Below are 23,177 nucleotides of genomic sequence, written 5' to 3'. Positions count from 1 at the left end.
ATGAAACCACGCGGTTGGTGTTAACTAAAGAAGCTTTCATCCGTGGTCTCTTACCCCCGCCATTACGCCAGCAAGTCCGACTCTCCGACCCACAGACTTTGGAGGCAGCACTGGAGAAAGCGCTGGCAGTTGAGGACATACTCACGGAAGGCTTGGACTACCAACCAAGACAGGTATCCATGCCGCCTAGTGGCCATAGCCTTCGGTCTCCTGGACCTGTCACTATCCAGGCAGGCTCAGAACGTAAAACGATGTCTCCGGCCGACCGACAGAGCCAAGTTTGCTGGAGATGCCATGGGAGAGGCCACACATGGCGTGTTTGCCCGGTGCCTGATTCTGCCCTGCAAATGCCGGAACAGGGAAACTCCAGAGGCTCGGTGTAGAGGGGGGAGACCCGAGCCGCCCTTCGCTCCCCACAGAAAACGAGACACAACCTGCTGTGAAAGCGCTCCGCCCCCCTGTCAACCATGCTCTCCTCAATCTGAACGCAGCTTCCACTAACTGCTGTAGGGTAGCTCTGTTAGTTAATGGCCAATGGACCAAAGGGCTACTGGATACAGGCTCCACTGTGTCGCTCCTTCACCCTGACCTAATGCCGACAGGTATCAGAACTCAGTTCGCTGATATTCCACTCACCACAGTCACCGGAGAGAAGGCTCCCATGCTCGGAAGAAGCACTGTTCACATCGAAATAGGGCCCTACTCGGCCTGTCAACCAGTTTGGGTCGCCAAAATAAAAGAGGACTGCTTACTCGGAATGGATTTTCTGTGTGCGGCAGGGGTGACATTAGACCTCGGGGCACGTACTGCGACATTCAAAGACGGGGCTTCTGTTTCATTCCTGGACAATAACCACACATTGAAAATGGACATGAAGTTGTGTGAGAACCATAGTGGGGAGAAAGACCCGCCTTCTGTCCCGGGCCCACCACAATGGGAGGCCCCGTTTGCGGATGTCCCCCTCCCACCGATGGATGACCACCTCGTAACCCCAGAACCAGATGCACATGTTCAGACACATCTCCCTGCGGCCGCAGAGACTGTGTGTGTGGCCTCCATTCCTGAAGCAGAGTCAGCAGCCAGTAAAGCGGTCCAAGACATCTGGGAGAGGAACCAGGAGGGCTTGAACCCTGAGCAGCAAGGTAGGCTATGGAACCTCCTGTTTGATTATCGACACAGTTTTGCCACTGGCCCAAGTGATGTTGGTCAGACGCATTTGGTTCAACACTTTATCAAAACAGGGGATGCACAGCCTATCCGCCAGAGACCAAGAAGACTACCCAAAACCCGGCAAGCTGCGGCTGATCAGATGATACAAGAGATGAGGGACGCTGGCATAATCGAGCCATCGGAGAGCCCATGGGTGTCACCAGTCGTAATGGTCCCTAAGAAAGATGGTGGCTCTAGGTTCTGCGTCGACTACCGACCGCTGAATGACAGGACTGTGAAGGACTCCTATCCACTGCCACGGATAGATGAGTCCCTTGATTATGTGGCCGGTTCAGCATGGTTCTCCTCATTGGACCTCCAGAGTGGGTACTGGCAGGTGGCCATGGCCCCAGAGGACAAACCCAAGACCGCCTTCACCACGGGACGTGGCTTATGGCAGTTCACCACCATGCCATTCGGACTATGTAATGCCCCGGCCACATTTGAGAGGCTAATGGAAAAGGTCCTTTGGGGGATGCCGCCTGAACGCTGCCTCGTCTACCTCGATGATCTCCTTGTCCACGGACCATCTTTTGACTCAGCATTTGAGGCCCTGGGGGAGGTACTAGAGCGGATTAACCGGGCCGGACTTAAACTTCACCCGGGGAAGTGCAAGTTTATGCGGCAGGAGATCTCCTTCTTGGGTCACAGAGTCAGCGGAGCGGGGATCATGACAGAACCAGACAAGGTAGCTGCTGTCAGGGATTGGCCAACCCCCACGGACGTTCACCAGCTGAGATCATTTTTAGGGCTCGCCTCCTATTACCGGCGTTTCGTGGAAGGGTTCTCTACTATAGGTGCCCCCATGTTTGACTTACTGCGGAAAGACAGACCTTACGTGTGGGGACCCCAACAGGATGCTGCCTTCCGAGAGCTGAAGCAGGCCTTGTGTAAGGACCCAGTGCTGGTCGCACCAAACGCAGCATTGCCGTTCATCCTAGATACAGACGCTAGCAACACAGGTCTTGGGGCTGTACTCTCGCAGCTGACCCCTGGTGGCGAACGGGTGGTTGCCTACCACAGCCGTACCCTGGATAAGTCAGAAAAGAACTACTGTGTCACCCGCAGAGAACTATTAGCAGTGATCGACGCAGTGAACCACTTTAAGCACATCCTCTGCGGCCTTCCGTTCACCATCCGCACGGATCACGCCGCTTTGAAATGGCTCATGTCTTTTAAAGAACCGGAAGGGCAAGTTGCCAGGTGGATTGAACAACTTCAGGCTTTTCAGTTCACCATACAACACAGAGCCGGAGAGAGTCATACAAATGCGGACAGCCTCTCCCGCCGACCGTGTGCACCAGGATGTCAACACTGCAACAGGGCGGAGGAGCGGGAAGCAACTAACCGACCGACTGGAGATGTGATCTGCCGGGCCCTGTTACCTGAAGATGTAAGGGGTTGGGGTGAGCTGCAGGCCGCAGATCCTGACCTCAAAATGGTCATAGAGTGGCTGGAGGCAGACAACCGGCCACCCTGGGACGATGTTGTGGCTCAGTCAGCTACTGTCAGAGGCCTGTGGTCCCAGTGGCCTGGGTTGGAGCTGCAGGGAGGAGTCCTGAAGAGATGCTGGCATGAGCCAGCCACCGGAGAGCCACGTTGGCAGGTGGTTGTGCCAAAGAACCACCGTGACAAAGTGTTGGAGGCACACCATGGGCTTCCTGGAGTGGGTCACTTTGGAGTGACAAAGACTTTGAGGCGGCTGAGACAAGCATTCTATTGGGGCAGGAGTCGGAGGGATGTTGAGGACTACTGCCGCCGCTGCGATTCCTGTACTGCCCGTAAGGGTCCCCAAGGTCAGTCACGTGCACCTTTACAGCAGCACCGGGTTGGGGCGCCTATGGACCGGGTGGCAGTCGACGTGTTGGGACCCCTTCCCCGTACCAGCCGAGGTAACCGGTTTGTTTTGGTCGCCATCGACTACTTTACAAAGTGGATGGAGGCGTACCCCATTCCGGACCAGGAGGCGACAACCGTGGCCGAAGCCTTGGTCCAAGGAATGTTCAGCCGCTTCGGGACCCCCTCGGTGCTCCACTCCGATCAGGGTCGGAATTTCGAATCGGAGGTATTCACCACTATGTGTAACCAGCTGGGCATCCGGAAGACAAGGACCACTCCCCTGCACCCACAAAGTGACGGGCTGGTGGAGCGTTTCATGCGGACCTTGGGCGCTCAGCTAGCCCTCACCACCGCTCCAGATCAGAGTGACTGGGACCTGCAGCTACCCCTCATTCTCATGGCCTGCCGCAGTGCGGTCCAAGAATCCACTGGCTGTACTCCTGCTTTGCTGATGTTGGGCAGGGAGCTTAGAACACCACCAGAGCTGGCCTATGGACGACCACCCGATGCACCAGATGCCATGGCTGGGCCAGAGTATGCCAGGCAGTTACAGGACCGCCTAGAGGCGGCCCACGGATTTGCCCGACGTCAGGCTGAACAGGCAGGGGTCCGTCAGAAAAGATGCTATGACCTGCGAGCCAAGGGGCAGGACTTCCAGGCTGGGGACCTCGCCTGGGTGTATGGACCCAAGAGAGTGAAAGGCCGCTGCCCCAAACTGGACAGCAACTGGGTTGGGCCCTGTTATGTGGTGGAGAGAGTTGGAGAAGTTGTGTATCGAGTCAAACTGGCTCCCAGAGGTCGCACGGTTGTGCTGCACAGGGATAGGATGGCACCATACCGGGGGAAGCAGCAACCCGCCTTTCCAGTGACAACCTCTAGGGCACGGGTGAGATCGTCACATCGCAATAGGGCCCCACCGAGGCGGCGTCAGGATGTGCCACCAGGAGAGGCTGTGACACCGCTTGGAGCCCTGGTGCCTAGGGACAATGCCACAACCATTGGGACCCTGCTGTTGGATGGTGGAATCAGAAGGTCGCAGAGGGAACGGCGCCCTCCGGGTCACTTTCAAGACTTTCTTCTTCCTCGGGGATGAGGAATTAGAGGGGGGGGCTGTGTAGCGACCCTGCAGGACTTTGGGGGGGATTGATGGGAAGTTGTGGGGGAAGGAGTTGCCCTAGTTAGTCAGGATAGGCCAGTTTTGTTTGGAGCGGAAGGATCAGGGTAGTGTGGGGTGAAGAAGGCGGAGGGAGACGGAAAAGAAAAGAGAGTCGGGGAGGAAGAAAAAGCGAGACGCCACGACGAGTTGCCAGCCGAGTTAGCTCTCCGTTTTTGTTATTTTCGGCACTCCTCCAACCCAGTATTAGCCTGTTTTTGAGGGTAATAAAACCCGGTTCACCCGGTTAAACGGCAGCCACTCTGTGTCCTCGTCATTTGGCTAGTTAGCCCCGTAGTGTCGGGCCGCAAACGCTACAATAGTTTAATTTGTTTCTTAAAAATAGTTGATTATAATTGTTGTCTTCCAGTTTTAGTTTGTAATGTTAAAAGCACAAATGCACATTAATATTACCCAAAGGTGTATTTTATTTTGAAGAGGCTTGTAAGAGTTGCAAGGTATCATGGGTAATAAACCTGCCAGCTAGCGTCAGTGTGCAGTGTAATGGTGGATAGATGTGAACATACAGCTACATCTTCCTGGTTTAAAGTTCTTCTACACTTCAGAAAGCAATGGCTGTGAGTATATACTTTGTTTAAGAGCTAAAGTAACCTGATTGTATAACTTTTAGATACTTTATGTGTGTTTAAAGAGTTCGTTTTTGTGGCTTGAAAATACTGCTATTAGATTGTATTGCCATGCAAAAAAAACGCCATCTTGTGGTCCATAATGGAACAGCAGAAATATTATTGTTACTTTTTACATCTTGTAAGCATGTCTACATGACATTGCATTTGTTTAATGGTTTAGTAGTGATTTAAATGTTTATATTTTTGCAAGAAGACCAAGTGGTTAATTGTGTACATTTTATTTTGTGTTTTGCTTTATTGCAGTTTCACTCGTAATAGCATGAGTCTTCATGTCACAAGGTTTTGTGAATAAAGGGAGCAAGACGCTCTGAACCTGGCTCGTAAATTCGAGTTTGGCTTGCTGTTTATCTGCGTTAACATACTGGGCGTATACAACACGTAGTGAGAACAGTACAGTTACGTTTTATGGGCTTTTTGTTTTATTAAAGGCTCAGTAAGTGTGATTAGTTGTAATTGAACTTTAGTCATTTAGGATGTAATTGTAATTGATTTCAGGGGGAAAATAATAATTGTAATTGGAAAAAATGCTGGTCAACATAATCAATTTAGTTGTAATTGAACATGGATAATTGAAGTCATAATTGTAAGTTTGGCAGAAGTATGTGTAACTGTATAAAGTGAGGCTGTAGTCAACAGTGCATTACCAGGTTATGGTCCTCATCCATCCGTCCCTCAGTCACTCCTTTGGTTATGACAGCGAGCGCAGATCAAACCTGATGCTGCTGGATGACAGAACTCTAGTGTTTATAGCAGGAAACCTGCTTGTACTGCTGCAAGTTCACACCAAGGAGCAGAGATACCTGCGTTCCTGCAGCGGAGAAGGAATAGGTGCTATCACAGTAAGCTGATCTCCTGACACACTGACGATGTTATCATGCATACTCTGCTCAACAAATGTATATTTAACAAAGTACCTGTAATGTAGGCCACTTCCAGTCTTCTGTCCCCAGTTTTCTGACCAGCTTCTTTTGTTGTGACACATATTAATCACATGTATATCTTTATGTATGTTTGTGTGTAGGCTCATCCCAGTAATGAGTACTTTGTCATAGCTGAGAAGGGAAACCAGCCTCTCATACTCGTCTATGAATATCCCTCATTGAGACTCTACCACATCCTCAGAGGTAAACATGATACATAATATCTATTAAGCATTTTTGTCATTTTGGATGATGGAGGCTGTTTTCTTATTTTCCATGTGTGCAGGAGGCACAGAGCAAGTGTACAGCTCTGTGGACTTTAACCTGGATGGCAGCATACTGGCCAGTGTGGGCGGAGCCCCAGATTACATGCTGACTCTGTGGGACTGGAGACATGAGGAAGTGATGCTGAGGTGCAAGGCATCCTCACAAGAAGTTTATAGAGTCAGATTCTCCCCACACAACCCAGAACTGCTCACCTCATCAGGAACTGGACACGTCATGTAAGGAACACAATGATTACCCCTGACTAGCCTGGAGATAAGCCACACCCACTTCCTTACTTTTTGTAATCGCCTGTATTAAACATGATATAATAATACAAGGAGATTAGGATGGATTCCAGGCTAAGTACAGAAGGTGCAGCAGGAGCACCAGTGGCTCCAGGTGTGGCTTTTCTTCACAAGAAGGTATTTTATGTAAACGTGTTTTTAAAATAAATAAACAGATATAAAAATAGTTTGATAAATATTTGGTGAATTCCAGCAAATATCCAGGTATGGGGGAAAAAGATGACATTTTTAAATTATAAAAGCAAATCATAAAAAGAAATACTCGTGTTAATAAAATTATGCTTCATAAAAAATGTATGTAAATGTATTTTTCTAACTTTTTTAGTTTTTCAGTTTAAAGACTATATTATAGCTCTAAAACCAACTAATCTGCAAAGGAACACGTGAATTGAGCATCATCTTTTCAAACAATTCCCAGGCAAGGTTATTGTGTAACATTTAAGCTTTTGTGACCGTTATTACTAGTCCACACTGCTTAAAGCTGGGGTATGTAAGTTTTTTTTGTTTTTGTTTTATTTGGTAAAAAAATCAATAATCATTTTTAATATAATGTATTGCATATTGTAATCCAGTGTTCTGAGTGGACAGTGAATCTCTTCTCCATCTCCTGGCTCTGTAAATGATCTTTAAAAATGCATGAGTGTGATGCTGGACTTCAGCCAATCAGAGATGTTTCTACCAACAGGGTGATCTCATGAGCTGTTTTAAGCATTATTATTGGCTGCTCAAGCTGCTCTTCAAAAGTTGATGCGCTTTCTGGATCTGAGAGTAGGGACAGTCCCATGGCTCTATATTCTAGCTGAAGTCTCTTATCCGGCTTTTGGCACAGCAGTTACACGGCAAATCAAGAGGAAAAAGGAAGACCGAGATGGAGAAGCAACAGAATAAAGGCAAAAACGTGTTCAGGAGGAACAGAGTCCACAGGGTCGGTGTGTGCAGCGAACTGCGAGTGGTCTGCTTTCAGTCAGCGCAGTCCGCCTCGAGTCAGAGAGAGTGAGAACAGACGGAATATTTAGCTTATTAAAAATGATCTAAGGTGTAAATAACAGACCCAATTCATCTGCAGTGTGGACGCAGTGTGTCTGCTCTGATCAGCTGAGAAATGACTGCTTGTGTTTGCGGATCAGCTGTGACTCTGACCCTCTTACTGTCCTCACAGCAGTGAGTGATATGTGCTTTTATGTCTCGAAAACATCAGAAAACTCCAATAACACAAGATGAAGTTCCTACATTTGTTACTCGTCTCTATGGAGAAAACAGTCGCAAGAGTTCCACAGTGTGCGCGTGCGCGCAAGTTTTGTTTAGGAGGGGAGCGTGGAGCGCCTCACGATTCTACATACCCCAGCTTTAAAGAGTGGTGTCTGTCTGTAAAGAACTTGTTTACTGATATCATTGCATTGTGTAAACATAAAGAATTTCTTTCATGTTTGTTATTTTCTCAGGTTGTCATGTATCTTCATGTTATTTGGCAGGAGTGTCATAATTATGAAGATAAAGACATTTTAGAGGATGAGAAAATATTAATATTACAAATGCATATTTCAAGTCATTAGAGTAATCAACAAACTCCTCAGGCCAGGATTTAAAAATCCTGCTTTCTACCTCCTTCAAAAAACATTAGTTAGTGAAGACTTTTGTTGTGAAAAAAGACCTTATGTGACATTGTGTGATTTTATTTCTTCTTTTTGCATCCTGTTTAGGTTTTGGACTATTTCTCCCACATTCACAGGTCTCAAATTGCAAGGGGTTATGGGATATTTTGGGGAAACATCAGCCACTGACGTAGAGGGATTCGTGGAGCTTCCTGATAGAAAGGTAGGTCACCTGCTCCAGTTATGCAGTACCTGGCATTATAACTTTCTCAGTTCAGAGATGACATTCAGCTCAGATTCCTTTCATGCTTGTAGCCAAAGACAATCCTAATGTGGCATTTGCTAATTGATACAGATCCTACAACCAGCTTCTTCATGTGTTTAGGAAACTAGGATAAAGTTCTGCTAGAGAAAAGAGATGTGTTCTGGCTTTGTGACCAATTTAAACTGAGCCTGACTTCTGTCACCGGTTGGTACAGTAAAATCAGTTGTAGAAACCATCTTGTTGCTGATGTAGTGTAAGACACATGCATTTTAGTAAAGAAATTAAAAACAAATGCACTGCTAAATACTTCATTTGGAGCAGAAAAATAAGGATTCACAGGGACAGCTTTTTATAATTTTCACTATCTCTGTACTAGCTTCTGGAAGTCAGATAAAGGTCATTTGTGTGAATAATTTGATGTCACAATTTGTTTTTGGTCAAGTTTGTGTATATTCATAACAGCTCTGATTTGTTGGTGCCATTAGTACACAAATATTTCTACTCTCCGCTCCTGTCCCCCCATGTTAAAAACAACTAAACCCCCCCCTACTTCTGACAAAACATTCTTTCTCTTAAGTCAGAAAAAACATGAAATATATAGCTACAACTTTGTCAAACCAATGACAGGTCAATTATATTTTTACTGAACATAAGGCCAATAAGCAAATATTAAGGACAGATTTTAACTACATTTTCCTCCGATGATTTTAATACCATTAATATTCTGGCCCATTTAATGGTTCACGACAAACAAATTGACTGGTTTCTTACTTCACCAGTGCTTTTGGTTCTGAATTGACTGAGTCTTCTCCTGGTTAGGTGGTAACAGGTACAGAATGGGGTAACCTGCTGCTGTGGGATAGAGAGGCCATCAAAGTGGAGATCTGCCGAATAGAGCGGCAGAGCTGTCATGTGGGGACAGCACAGCCCTTTTCCTTAGAAGATGGACTGTTGATGACTTTCGGTTCTGATGGGGTGATCAGGGTACGATTAATCTACTCTACGTGTTTTATTTTGAACAGGTTTATAGGGGATCACATGCAGCTTATTCATGCTGACAAGGCAGGAGACAGTATTGGCTACAGGTGGCTATTTGTCTAATATTGTGTGGCCCCTAAAGTAAACACACAAAATGACTTCAAAAACACATAAGACAATAGAAAAACTCACAAAACAGCAGAAATTCACAAAATTGCTCTAAAAACCTATAAATGACCAAAAAATACACAAAAGGACAACAAATATACCAAAAATTACTCCATAAACATTGACTACAAAAAAAAACACTCAAAAAAAAAAAAAAAAAACTACACAAAATGAATTCCTAAAACACACAAAACAACAATTACAGAAAAATATACAAAATACAAACAAAAGACAAAAAATTTCAACAAACAAATACACATAAGAACCTTGTTGTTTATTCCTTTATTTATGAACAGATTGGTTATTATTATGAACGCTGACATTAATATGGATAATGTGGCCCTCGGATCGAACTATCATATTTTTGTGGCCCCCGCTGTAATAGAAGTTGCCCATTTCTGCTGTACTGGATGCCAGTGTGTCACAGGGTCACCACCTACAGACACTTTCATTCACACAGCATTATTCAACTGATGCCAACAAACCACTATTGTGTTAATAATTGTCAATGTATGACTCATCAACATCACAAGAACAAGTCTCTCATTACTTTTGAACTAATGAAGGAACTTCATTATTAGTTCTTCATTTGGAGCTGCTTTCATTTCATTTTTGAATTGACCCTTAAAAGAACAAATCTGTTATTGCATGTGGAAACCACACCATTATTCTATTTGTATGTAAGGTGTATGTCTTACTATGTAACTCTGCCACAGGGCTGGGACATTGAGAAAATCAACATGGCTGACACACACAGTGGAAGGTTAGAAATGGAACCCATTAATGAGCTGGTAGTTGGACACAATGTCTGCCTGTCATCTGTGGTGAGGAGCCCCCTGCCCAACTCCTTCATCTGGTTTGCCCAGGTCAGATGCAAAATCATCAACACTTGTGTCTACAATGCACCATAACGCTAGAGTCTGTACGGTGTGTTCCTACAGGATTCCAATGGAGCCATCTGGAAACTGGACCTTTCTTTCACCAACACTGTGAGTGAAGATGGTTTCCCTGAATTGATTTTCAGATAATTTACATGTTTGTTTATTTTTTTATTTCCGACAATTATTGGCTTTGGTGTCTCAACTGTTGGGGTGGGTCACAGAAGTCTGTCGTAGAGCCTTTCCAGGCGTAACAGCATTGTACCATTTTTACATTACATTTTGAGTTAGTTTAGTTTAGTTTCAGTCCTTAGAATTATATTTAATGATAGACGACTAAAAACGATTAAATATATAATGAGAAAAAGGGATAAATAGGTAAAAGGTCCTAAGTAGGCTATTTGCCTGTGGGTGAAAGTCCATTGCTTTTATTTTGAAGGGTATTACTACTAACTTTTTCTTAGAGTACAGTCTATTTAGGCATCACCACATGGCAACAATTTAGTACTTTTTTCCCGCTAACTAACATTGCTTTTCACTAATTAGTAAATAGGTTTTCAAATGAAAAGGTAATTTTGTAATGTATTTTTTACTCCACATTTTTTCCCTAGTTTTCAGCTTGCATATACAAATGGCAGCCAGAGACACACTATAGGGCCAAATACATTTGACCACCTTATATTTTTCAGGGTTTAGGCTGGCCCCTTATCTTTGTTTAAACCTGCCTGTGATTTTATGATCACAGGTTCAAACAAAACATGTTATTTAAATGAATTTGATAAGTAAAATATGACTCCATTTGTGTTGTGGCTTGCTATTAATAAGTGATGGTGGGTCCTAAACAGTGAAACAAAGGCTGTGGTTACATCTGTATGTGCAGACTCCAGACCCAGAGTGCCTGTTTACTTTCCATGCCGGGTCAATCCACGGTCTGGATGTTTGTAAAACATCACACCTCATGGCCACGACAGCTCCTGACCGTGAGTACGCACACACACAAGCACACACACACTTGGCATTTACAGAAATTGCTTTCTTCCTTGGATTAGTATGGAATAATCTCAGATTCTTATAATCTCCTTAACATAATCTCCTTTTTTGAAGTTTTACTATAATCCAGGTCTCGAAAAAGAATTATACTAAACCTGGCCAGAGGCCGGTTTAGTATAATTAATATTATACTAATTCTATATACAATTTTTGTATATAGAATTATACAAAAATTGTAAAAACTGGTGTTTAATCAACGTGTCTTTTCTCCGACTATTGGTTTAGCATTATCGTTGCAGATATTGCTCAGACTTTCTCCCTCGATTTAATTTCGGGGGAAAATCCCGCTCTATCCCAGTCATTGCTTATGTGTCCTTGGGCAAGGCACTTTTCACACATGGCCTCGTATGAATGGGTATGAATAGGCGTGGTTTGCCCCAGGGCAGCTGTGGCTACAATGTAGCTTACCACCACCTTTATGACTGGTGTGAATTAATTATGGTTTCTGTAAAGCACTTTGAGTGTCATTAGAAGTGTTATATGAACACAAATACGTACAATTCTAAAGTCTTGAACTATTGTCTAGATGTCTTTACATATTTGCTGTTTTTTCTCTCTTTTTCCCTCAATTCCAAATTAAAGGTCAAACTCCTGTTCCACACAAACATATGTTAACTGATGAAATGTATAACTAAATGTTTAACCCCTTTCCGATCATTTCCACATTTACAATCACCTTTTGCATAATGTGCACAATCTTATTCAAAACATGATCGGACCAGTCCATGATTTCATTAGTCTAAAACTGTATTATGTTGTCTGGAACTAGACAAACAAAGAAGCATCCAGATTTTGAATGAATTTGAATTTTCCTACGCTGACTCCCTCTTCCCTTTCTCCTCACTTAGGTGTAACACTGCCCTCTGTTTTTATATTCTCCCTTTAATTAAGTGTTTCTTATCCTTCCTTAGAGAGGGCTGGTAATGGTCACAATTATGCAATAAAATGAATTAATTCATTCATGACATCCTCCAGTTTGGAAACCACTGATGTAAACAATCCTACCTTTAGACATCTTACTACTCTGAAAGCATATCTAAAATAGATTAAAACATAACTTTGAGACATTGCTAAACATTAGAATACACGGCCCTTTGATTATATCACTACACTGCCTATCCTTGTGGATTTATCCCTTGTTCTCCAAGTCTGAAAACATGTACTATATTTAATTTATATAATCCGAGTCTCAAATAATGAACGTAGATGTCAGATTTTTGTTCCTCTGATTATGACTGTTATACAGGTGAACTGTCTTTAACAAGAACTTAAACCACTATGACACAACAATAACAAACTATATTGTAAACATTGTAACCTCTTTATTTTCCAGTGCAATTTCAGCAAGTGTAGCTTGGTGAGTTTAAATAGTCGAGTAATGAATAAACAAAACATTTGTAACCTTAAGTCTTTTTTTGTAACTACTCAGAGCGCAGACGGAACAGTGTTCTTCTTTTCTGTTGGGGAAAAGTACCTTCCTATCGGCTTTATCCATGTTCCCAGCCCAGTGCAGGCACTTGAGTGGTCTCCTGCATCCCATGTAAGTCTTATTCAACATCCTCACCATATAGTGCTGCAAAGATTGTGTCTGCTGAAAAAAAACAACTATTCAATCGATTTTCTCTTCATTGTCTTAACACAGAGCAATAACAGACTGCTCATTCTGTGTTGGAATGGGCATGTGGTTGAAGTGAATTGTCCCAATCCCAAGGATCAGGAGCCACTTAAAACCTTCCTGCTGCCTGAGCTGCACAGGAGGCCATTCAGGTTCCAGAGTATCAAATCTAGAATCAAGGTCTGAAGCCGAAAGACATTGTTTAAAGGTTTTTAAAAATACCAAAAACTCCTTTGAATGAAGATGAGTTGTGTCATGTGCGTTGCTGCTTTTACAGAGACAGGAAGACATTTTAAGACTTCAAGCTTTAAAGGAGGAGAAGAAGAAAAATGCAAAAGAGCTTTTAACCTTGCTTGATGCTAAACAAGAAGAAGACGAAGAAGAAGAGGAAGAAAAGGAGGAAGAGTTACCACCAATCTACATTCCAGATCCTCCAAGTCCTCTCTATTGTGGTTTCTATTCAGAGCCAGACCATTTCTGGCTTTCCATGGTACTCATAGACACATATTTTTATGGAATGACTCAAAAAATCAAATTTGATGAAAAATATTCAGGAATGTCTAACACCCTTCTCTATTGTGGTCTATATTCCATAGACCACTGTACTGTACGTTTTTTGTTGGTACTAGCTAACTGTTTCTGTTTAAACACAACAAAGAATGGCAGATTTTTGAGTTAATTATTATAAATGATTATGGTTATAATATCATTTTTATGAGCCAATATAACCGATGAGTATTATTGAGGAGTTTTATTATGACACTGAATCTTTTTGTTCTTTTCTTTGTCGCACAGGGTGGCTTTGACTCAGGTTATTTGTATCATTGTAAGTTCTCAGAGAATCAAGACGAGGAACCAGAAAAGCGAAAGGATGAACCTTTTCACTTTCTACCAATCCACAATGCAGACAATGACCCAATTTGCTCAATCACCTTCAGGTAGACGTAGATCAAACTAACAAGTTGACTCTTTCATTTTAAATTCAGTTTGCAGAGCTGAAAGGCTGAAAATGATGTCCATGTTCAAATATCTGTCAATATTTTAGAGGATCTTGTTTAACTTCAGATGGATGACAAAACAAGATTTTATAGCTTTATTGTTTTAAATCGTTCAGAGTTTTTGGACACAAGTCCAGCCCTTTCCTGTATATTAACACTGGACTTTAATTTACTATTAGGAGCGGGATGATACACTAAGTTCAGGATACGATACAATGGATGACAATGGGCTCACTATAACGATGCAATACCATATTTTTTGAAAGGAAAAAAATGCAATAAAAATGCAGTTGGACTAATAACTATAAAATAATAATGGTTTTATATCACTTTAATTAACCCTGAAAATACTTACATACTCGGGGTATGAACTTTTTAACTCAATGAAAAATAAAAACTAATCATAACAATCTAGTGTATAGGAGATCGTGTGGATTTATTTTTCAATCTGACTCCCCCAAGAGATACCACTTAATGTAACACTTTGTGACGTTTTAATACCGTTATCTTGTCGCATGAAATATCGTCCCACTTTTATTTACACTCAACATCAGAATCATGTTAAGAGAAACTTCATAGACATTTTAACTGATTAGATGAGTATGTGTATCTTTTTAAAATCCCCTCTGACAGTTAAAACATCAGGCAGCTTTGTTAAAACCCTGATTTGACAGATGATTAATTGTGTGTGCGATTGAAGGTTGTTTACCAGTATACCTCAAAATTCCACTTTATACCTGACTTGTCCTTCCTGGTGTTTTACAGCTCCAGCAGAGAGCTGCTGCTCTGTGGCATGCATTCAGGTTTCATCAGAGTTTACCCTCTGCAACCAGGTGACCTCATCCTCACCTCCATGCAATCTTATTGGGTCCTCAGCCTCCATAATAATCAGAATGGACAACTGCACCACATCCGCTGCAGCCATGACGACCTCTTTGTTTTAACTGCTAGAGATGACGGGAACATATTATCCTTTACAAGGCATCCACCAGAGGAGCTACAGAGCAGCCTGCAGAGAAAGGCTGCCATGATTCCTTCACCAAGTGTCAGTATACCTTTCAATTAGCATTCTGCATGGCAACGGTCATATTAATAAGCCTTATGTATTTTTGATGGATATGCTACTTGAAACACCTGCCACAGCATTTTTTTGTTAACAATACAAAGAAAAATGATGTTGGTAACAAGAATAACAATTGGAAGGACAACAAATGACGCACCGCAATGTTTACCTAGAACAAGTTTTTTTTTCTACCCTTTCAGATGATGTGCACATGTGCATGCAGGCATACACATCATTTTTATGGATTATTTATATACAATATTTCTCCTCATTTATATCGATCATATGCGTTCTAGTTGATTCAATAATGAATCAAATAAATTAAATGACCAAGCAGGTTTTTAGGTGCCGGCAGCCTAAGTTTGTGAAGACCTATTGTATCCTGCATGTTATTTTTCTTCCTTAAAGCAAATCATGCTTCCTGTGCTCGAACAATCACCAATGTTTTCCACAAAGGTCTAGTCCCATGTCAGATTGCCTCAGCTGCAACATCAGGCCAATAGTCCTAAAGGTGGTGCTACAGCAAGTCTCTAAAGGTAAAAATGTTGAAAATTCACAACAAATCAATATGTGCAACAGATTTGCGACTTTCACCAAAATGGCACTGAAGAAATGTTTTTACTTTTAAATCAATTGCAAATTATGAAGTCTAAACTTGCTGCAGCTCATCTTCAGACTGATCCACACAGATTTTTGATACATTCAAAACTGAGCCTACGGTGCATCAAAATATCTGATTTTTTTTTTTTTTATCTCAACTATTTAGACTTTGTACATTGTCTCCACAGAGAGTTTCTATAATACACCTGTTAACATTTGCAAAGTCTTGATGTTCATGTAACCAACATAATTAAAATGTGTTGACACTTACATGATATTTAAATTAACAGGTGGGTCTAGAGAGCAAGTCACTGGTTCTGGACATTGAGGACCCAGCAGCCTACAGGTCAGTGTTTAGACTGTTCAGCTAAATGTTTTGCAGTAACGTGCCGTGACCAGTAGGGTTGGGTAGGCAGGGGGTTGCAAATCGAGACCACCAAAGACAATTTCATATGTTTCTGCTGGCAAGTGTCAATTCAATTCAATTCAACTTTATTTGTATAAAGCCATTTCCAACAAAGTCATCTCAATGCGTTTATTAAAATATAAAATTCATAATAAGAAAGAAAAAAACCCAACAAGATCCACATGAAGAAGCATTTAGCCATCTAACAAAATCAACATCGTGAAACACCATTAAAGAAACATAAACAAATATTTAATATAGCCTCCATACTCTCCCAACAAGATAGATATCATGACATGGCAGCACATTCGTTGATTGTGTTGGAAACACAGAAACACGGCGCAATCCTTCCATTCACTGTGAAAAATACAATACAATACAATTTTCTGACCTTACCATTGCTGAAGGTCTGGTAACTCAGGTGTTGGTCTCCCATTTTTTAAAAGCTGTCGTTTTTCCTCAAAAGAAAGTTTCTTTATTGTCTCTAGTGCTGTCATCCTGCCTGTAGTGTTATCCCGCCCACTAGCTAGAGAACGTAGCAGCCGCGGTCACGTGATATCAATTCACTAATGCACTGTGAACGTACGTATAGCATTTAGTATAGAACGGTTATGTCCATAGACAGCATAGAGAGCTGCCTTTTTACGTCAATGGTTTTCATCTTGGGGAACTGACTGTGCATGTGCAAACACATAAAAACATGCTATGGCAACAGAGGCAGAGCAGCAATGTGCTTTTCGGAGAGGGCGTGGCCTCCTCCTGCCTTACAGCAGAGTGAGACTGCAGCCGTTCCAGGAAATAGCGATGTTTAGTAATTTGGGCTATGAAACACTCAAAATGCGGACACTTTCAAACTTATAGGTATTGTAGGCTATCGGAAATGGAAAAATAATTAATTTATAAATATATTATAAATAAAACAAATTGACCCTTGGGTAGGCACTGCCTTCTTTGCCTACTCTGACTGCAAGTCACTGATGTTTTGATATTTAGGTGTGTTGGGGGCGGGGGCAGGGCAACGATGAGAAGAGCAGAGGATTACAAGCCACTGGGGAATGCTGTATGCTATGCTATGTGTGTTATTTTGACCTAAGTAGAGCATCCTCTTCTCTTACCCACAACAGCAAACCTCCAATGTACAGTGCCTGTCGGAAGTATGTATTCATATAGTGGAGGCTTAAGTAGAGTTGTCAAATATGGCCAAAGGAGTATGTGTTTGAAGGTTGGATGTACAAAGAGGTGTGCATACTCTGCAGTGTTATAAAGGGGTATATGTGCGGGTGCAAAAAAAAACTGTTTATTTAGTGTTTAACATTTCTTAGTGCAGGGGTGGTGATTTGTGTGTGTGTGTGTGCGCCTGCGCTTGCACGTGTGCGTGTGTGTGTTAAGAAGAGACACTGTGCAGTATACACTTTTTTAGTTGTCTGTCATTCATACAATGTTTTGTATTTCCTGTGAAATGGATTCAGTGCAGTCAATAAATTCTGAATTTCTTCAGTGATAGATATCATAATGTATGATATCGCTGTATCGTGATATAATCGTTACCGTGGACAATGACAGTATCATATCGTGAGGTACCAGCCCTAATATACATGGGTAGGCATCGTCTTGGCGGGCTGGTCCGGTCAGCTATGTTTTTTTTTTCTTTTTAGACAATATTGGCTTAAAATTGGCAGAAATGTGAGAACAATTTAAACTGGCGTGAATGTGGATACATTGGCAAAAAATAAGCATGAAATATGGTGAAAAGAGGTTAACAGTAACAATAATGGGTCAACATATGTGACATTCAGTGTAAAAGTGGTGGAAAGGGTTTATCAGTGCAGAAAAGGCATTTCAATGTGATGGGGAAGTGGCAGAAATGGGAGTAATGTCGCAAAAATGCATTAAAAGGAGCAAAAATATGTCAAGAAAAAGTGATAAAAAAAGGTTAAAATATGGAAAGTTTGACGTAGCTGCAGAAAAGGGTAAAAATAAGCCAAAATGGCCTCAAATTGTTTAAAAAAAAATGACTTAATAACTTGTACAGATATTTTAATCATACTCGGCACATTTTAATGACTTACTTATGTTTGGCTTCCATTCAGCTACAATAACATGTACGTGCTGAATGATGTTAATCAAATGAGTCGTTAGCTGTTGATGAATAAAGCCGATGAGCTGTGGCAAACAAGACATCTCTGTAAGTGACAAAAGTATCTAAAACAGAGGTATAGCTGTGGCCTCACAGATCGATAAACCAATGATCAGCAAAAAAAAGATGGAAAAGGTTGAAAGTGTTGCTCGAAACTTTGTTTTGATGTCCACTGTAAACATTTGGTTTATTGACATTGTTGGAAAAGTTTGACGCATTGTATTGTGGGATGTGGTATCCCGGCATAGACGAATGCATAGAAGGGTTTTTACTTGATTTGAAGTATCACTTTTTGATTTATTTAGAATTTGATAGAAACTGCACTTTTTCTTTAATTTGTTGGGTTTTGTGTTGTAACTAGTAAAACTCCTATAGACTGTTTTAACAGTGTGACTATTCCTTATGTTCAGTGTCCCTGTTGTGATATTCTGTATTATCTCAACTAAAAATAGCTCCATACTTTTATTTGTTGGTTTTCAAGTTGATTTCCTCAGTTTGACTCTTGTGTGTGTGTGGCCTGTTATTTGAAGGTGATAAATCACTCTGTTATACATTTTATTTAAGTAAGCAGAGGAGTAAAGAGTACTGATATATCCTACTCAAATAGAAGTACTGATCAAAATTGTACAAGTACAAGTACATGTAAGTCATGCATTATTAAAAAATCAAGTATAATTAAAAATAAGCTTAATTAAATTTTACAGTAAAGGTTTATTGTTACTTTCATCCCCACGTTTATTTTTGGTGATAAATCTTACCACGGTTCCCTTGCGTACAGTAAACATCTCATGTATAAATTTAAAAAGGAAGAAACCTAATCTTGCACATTTGGAACTTAATTACTAAATACCTTCATCTAATGCTGTTTTGGCACAGTGCATTACGTTTAATCTGGTTGGTCGGCTATGATGTGATGCATTTGATTGTTGTCTGGTCATTTCATTATTTGTAGTTTCACAATGTCTGTTAATCATTTAAAAAGTACATGTACCATAAAAGCAACTCAATTCCAGTAACGTGAGTTTTTGTAAATCTGTTACTTTCACCTTTAGTGGTTAGTGATGGTGGACGTATTATTTGCTTAAATACTTAACTTAAAAAGGGGTAGTTAGACATGTGTAGAAACAGGTGGTGTGTGTCTGTGAGTTCACATGTTTGTATTTTTAAATAAAAAACTTAAATATTTAATTTGACATTTTATTTACAAAACGTGTGATTTACAATAGAAGAGAGAGAAAGTCCAGTAGGTGCTGTTGGTGCCGCTGATGGTGATTAATGTAGGGTTGTTGAGTGGTGTCCATGTTTTCTGATTCCTGTCTGATGGATGCTGGGGTGATTATTTCTTTTTCTCCTCACGAACTTTGGGCAACACTCGTTTTTTCTTGTGTCTCTAAAATCAAACATAAAACTTTTCGTCAGCTGATAAAACACTTTCACCGTCATCTTTAAGGTTGCTGTGTCAACATGTATGTGGACTTACATAGTTGATTTTATTACTCCAGTTGGGGTTCGCAAATAAGTGCAGGAGAGAATCCACTCTGGCCTCTTCAACATATACTTCTCTTTGTTCTGGTGACAACAATTTCCACTGTAGAAAAGCATCAGTCACACACACTTAGGACCAGAGTTTAAAGATCACAGATGATTCCTGGAAGAACAAATTAACTTACCCGTTGACCGAGGTGTTTATTCACCACAGCACTCGTCCTCGTGCCCAACTCCGCCTCCGCAGATGCCCTGTTCTTTTTTAGGAAGTGCATGAAAGCGTTGAGGGGCTTTTTAACATACGGCTTGTCTGTCACCTTTTCCTTCCTTCTGAGAGAACAAATCACAAATACACAGTGTAAAAGCATGGTCACGAGTCAGTCACAAGACATACATATTGTGCATCCTGCATGTGGACGACATTAGGAACAGGGGGGACATTTATGGTCCCTGGATTTTGTGCTTACCGGTACTCAGCTTCAGGCAAGGCGTCCATAATTTGGGTGAAGTGTGTCTGGCCCTGAAGTTTTTTGGTAGCATATGCGTGATCATGAAGGACTGTGGCAGGATGATTCTGTTGGACCCCGTATTGGCCACCAATTACGGCTGTTTGGTCCTGAAAGTGTTGGACACAGTCACATTATTAAGTAGATAATTCTACAGAAGAACAGAAAGAGTCAAGATTTTTACCTCCTCAATACACTCCTGCCGTTCTTGCTCCTCAAAAAAATCAAAATCAAAAATGTCCTCCAGGATCTGAGGGAGGAAAGAGGATCAGTGAGCAGATCAGTGACATCATGTATTAGTAACAGGGTAATGTAAGCATTAGATCAGTGATATTTACAAGCATTTTACATGAATCATGCAGAGAACCACAATATTGGCATCAATTATCCAAAGATAGAGAAAGAACTATTGAACCAAAGCCTCATCTTTAAAGAGTACCTCACCCCAAAAGCACTTTTTCTGCTGAATACATATGTATTTTGGTACTAAGTAGTGTTGTTGATTGATCCTGGTACATCTCTCAACATTTTAGTCAAAGTATTTCAATTTGTCGTATTTTGTTGTAAAATGTCGGAGTGACTGCCCTCAATGTGTTAAAAACCCACTATTACAATTGATTTTTACTATTGGCAGAGAACAAGATCATGTGATGTTTTGGCACCATCTTGCATCACAAACAAGCACTGTTAGTAACTCAGACGCAGTGTTTTCATGATAGATGCTCCGTCGGTTGCGTGTCAGGATGAAACAGCGACCGACCAAACTGTCCTTGGAACTTCTGTTTTTCAACAAATCTGTTTGTTTTTTGTTTGTTTTTTTCATTTTTGATATTTTATTGTGAGTATTAGTTATTGTGAGCCCTTTATCATATTTCATTTCATATTGTGCGTTCACCATTTTCTTATACCTTTAACTTCTACCAATATAAATTCACTGATAAAATAATGACACAGGAATATAGAGCATAATTTGTGTATCGTGATGTCTTACGTCATTAGAAACTGGCTTTTGAACATCAGGAGAAGATTGACTTGGGGGGTTGTTAAACACATCTGAACCCTCAGAATGGAGAAGATTCCAGTCCTCTTTATTCCACTTCATCTTGATATTTGGGCTGATGTGAAACAAAGCAAAGGAAATAAATCAGCTGCTGAGGTTCACGCACAGGAACAACACCTTGCAGAGACCTTCAACTAAACTTAAACTAAACTATTCAATGTATCTGTTCCATTATGTCTAACAGTGACATGCTGCCTCTAACTCTGCAGTGTGTTCTTATTTGGCTCATATTTAGTTTCTTTACAGTAAACATGATACAAACAGAAACATTGACACACACTAACTGGGATCTATTGCAGTGTAATAATTCACACACTAACCAAGGTTCAATAATAACATGGTTGACTGCTAAACAGCTGCTCATGAAAGACATCTCAATGATATCAATAATGGGTACATTGCATTTCTCTGTATTGATCATTTCTAAGATGTTTATGTAGAAACTATTAGAAGCAGGCCACTGTCACATTAAGTTTGGAAGCATAATCTCACATTAAATTCTCTTACTTTGAGTTGTTTGAAAAAGTCGTCTGAAAGCTGTTTTGCAAACTTTTGGTGCAGATAAAACACAAAGTTTTCTCAAAATCAAATAGCAATGGAGACTATTAAGGGAGATTCATTTCTGTTGAAATAACTGAAGAATGAAGGTTTTCTATGCTGGAGATTGAAAGTCAGCTGCACTTCAAGGAAAGTTGGTTTGTTTGTGCAGGTTGCTATGGAGCACAGAAAAATGAACACTTGGTTTTCTATAACGATCTGTTACAAGTGACTCAATAGTCCTCAGGTCATCTACGTACAGTGCCTACCCTAAAATATATCAAATATAATTAAAAAAAGGGGTTTATCAGTGCGAAAAGGCATTTCAATGTGATGGGGAAGTGGCAGAAATGGGAGTTAATTTCGCAAAAATGCATTAAAAAGGAGCAAAATATGTCAAGAAAGTGTATAAAAGGTTAAAATATGGAAAGTTTGACATAGCTGCAGAAAAAGGGTAAAAATAAGGCCAAAATGGCCTCAAATTGTTTAAAAAAAATGACTTAACTTGTGCAGATATTTTAATCCATCCTCGGCACAATTTTAATGACTTACTTATGTTGGCTTCCATTCAGCTACAATAACATGTACGTGCTGAATGATGTAATCAAATGAGTCGTTAGCTGTTGATGGAATAAAGCCGATGAGCTGTGGCAAACAAGACATCTCTATAAGTGACAAAAGTATCTAAAACAGAGGTATAGCTGTGGCCTCACAGATCAATAAACCAATGATCAGCAAAAAAAGATGGAAAAGGTTGATGAAACTGTTGCTCGAAACTTTGTTTTGATGTCCACTGTAAACATTTGGTTTATGACATTGTTGGAAAAGTTTGGCGCATTGCATTGTGGGATGTGGTATCCCGGCATAGACGAATGCATAGAAGGGGTTTTTACTTGAAGTATCACTTTTTGATTTATTTAGGAATTTGATATAGAAACTGCACTTTTTCTTTAATTTGTTGGGTTTGGTGTTGTAACTAGTAAAACTCCTGTAGACTGTTTTAACAGTGTTGACTATTCCTTATGTTCAGGGTCCCTGTTGTGATATTCTGTATTATCTCAACTAAAAATAGCTCCATACTTTATTTGTTGGTTTTCAAGTTGATTTCCTCAGTTTGGCTCTTGTGTGTGTTTGGCCTGTTATTTGAGGTGATAAATCACTCTGTTATACATTTTATTTAAGTAAGCAGAGGAGTAAAGAGTACTGATATTCCTACTCAAATAGAAGTACTGATCGAAATTGTACAAGTACATGTAAGTCATACATAATTAAAAAATCAAGTATAATTAAAAACAAGCTTAATTAATTTTACAGTAAAGGTTCTTTGTTACTTTCATCCCCACGTTTATTTTTGTGATAAATCTTACCACGGTTTCCTTGCATACAGTAAACATCTCATGTATAAATTTAAAAGGAAGAAACCTAATCTTGCACTTTGGAACTTAATTACTAAATACCTTCATCTAATGCTGTTTTGGCACAGTGCATTACGTTTA

The 23,177-nt window shown here is 40.9% G+C and overlaps 2 protein-coding genes and 1 long non-coding RNA gene across 3 annotated transcripts; 1 reads left to right on the top strand and 2 right to left on the bottom strand.

The window, feature by feature from the left end:
• The first annotated feature begins 4,689 nt into the window (after positions 1-4,689).
• On the top strand, positions 4,690-16,078 carry LOC114459867 (cilia- and flagella-associated protein 44-like). Its single transcript, XM_028442013.1, has 16 exons — positions 4,690-4,779; positions 5,528-5,690; positions 5,873-5,975; positions 6,058-6,274; positions 8,044-8,158; positions 9,020-9,184; positions 10,063-10,212; positions 10,288-10,335; positions 11,105-11,208; positions 12,619-12,631; positions 12,704-12,814; positions 12,917-13,069; positions 13,167-13,379; positions 13,685-13,827; positions 14,653-14,932; positions 15,841-16,078. The coding sequence occupies exons 1-16, from the start codon at positions 4,706-4,708 to the stop codon at positions 15,919-15,921; spliced, it is 2,133 nt and encodes a 710-aa protein (XP_028297814.1). The 5' UTR covers positions 4,690-4,705; the 3' UTR covers positions 15,922-16,078.
• A 3,351-nt stretch (positions 16,079-19,429) lies between these two features.
• On the bottom strand, positions 19,430-20,103 carry LOC114459866 (lymphoid enhancer-binding factor 1-like). Its single transcript, XM_028442012.1, has 4 exons — positions 20,046-20,103; positions 19,764-19,908; positions 19,574-19,681; positions 19,430-19,483 (listed from the first exon to the last, which is right to left on the bottom strand). Exons 1-4 carry the CDS (start codon positions 20,072-20,074, stop codon positions 19,430-19,432), a joined length of 336 nt encoding a protein of 111 aa, XP_028297813.1. The 5' UTR covers positions 20,075-20,103.
• A 167-nt stretch (positions 20,104-20,270) lies between these two features.
• On the bottom strand, positions 20,271-21,776 carry LOC114459865 (uncharacterized). The gene is made up of 3 exons (XR_003673497.1): positions 21,652-21,776; positions 21,076-21,199; positions 20,271-20,334 (listed from the first exon to the last, which is right to left on the bottom strand). It is a non-coding gene; the product is annotated as an uncharacterized LOC114459865 (long non-coding RNA).
• Positions 21,777-23,177: the final 1,401 nt, after the last annotated feature.

Source organism: Gouania willdenowi, unplaced genomic scaffold, assembly GCF_900634775.1.
Source record: "Gouania willdenowi unplaced genomic scaffold, fGouWil2.1 scaffold_369_arrow_ctg1, whole genome shotgun sequence".
NCBI lineage: Eukaryota > Metazoa > Chordata > Actinopteri > Blenniiformes > Gobiesocidae > Gouania > Gouania willdenowi.
The sequence above is the reverse complement of the archived record's forward strand: the minus strand, read 5'-3'. Positions and strand labels throughout refer to the sequence as shown.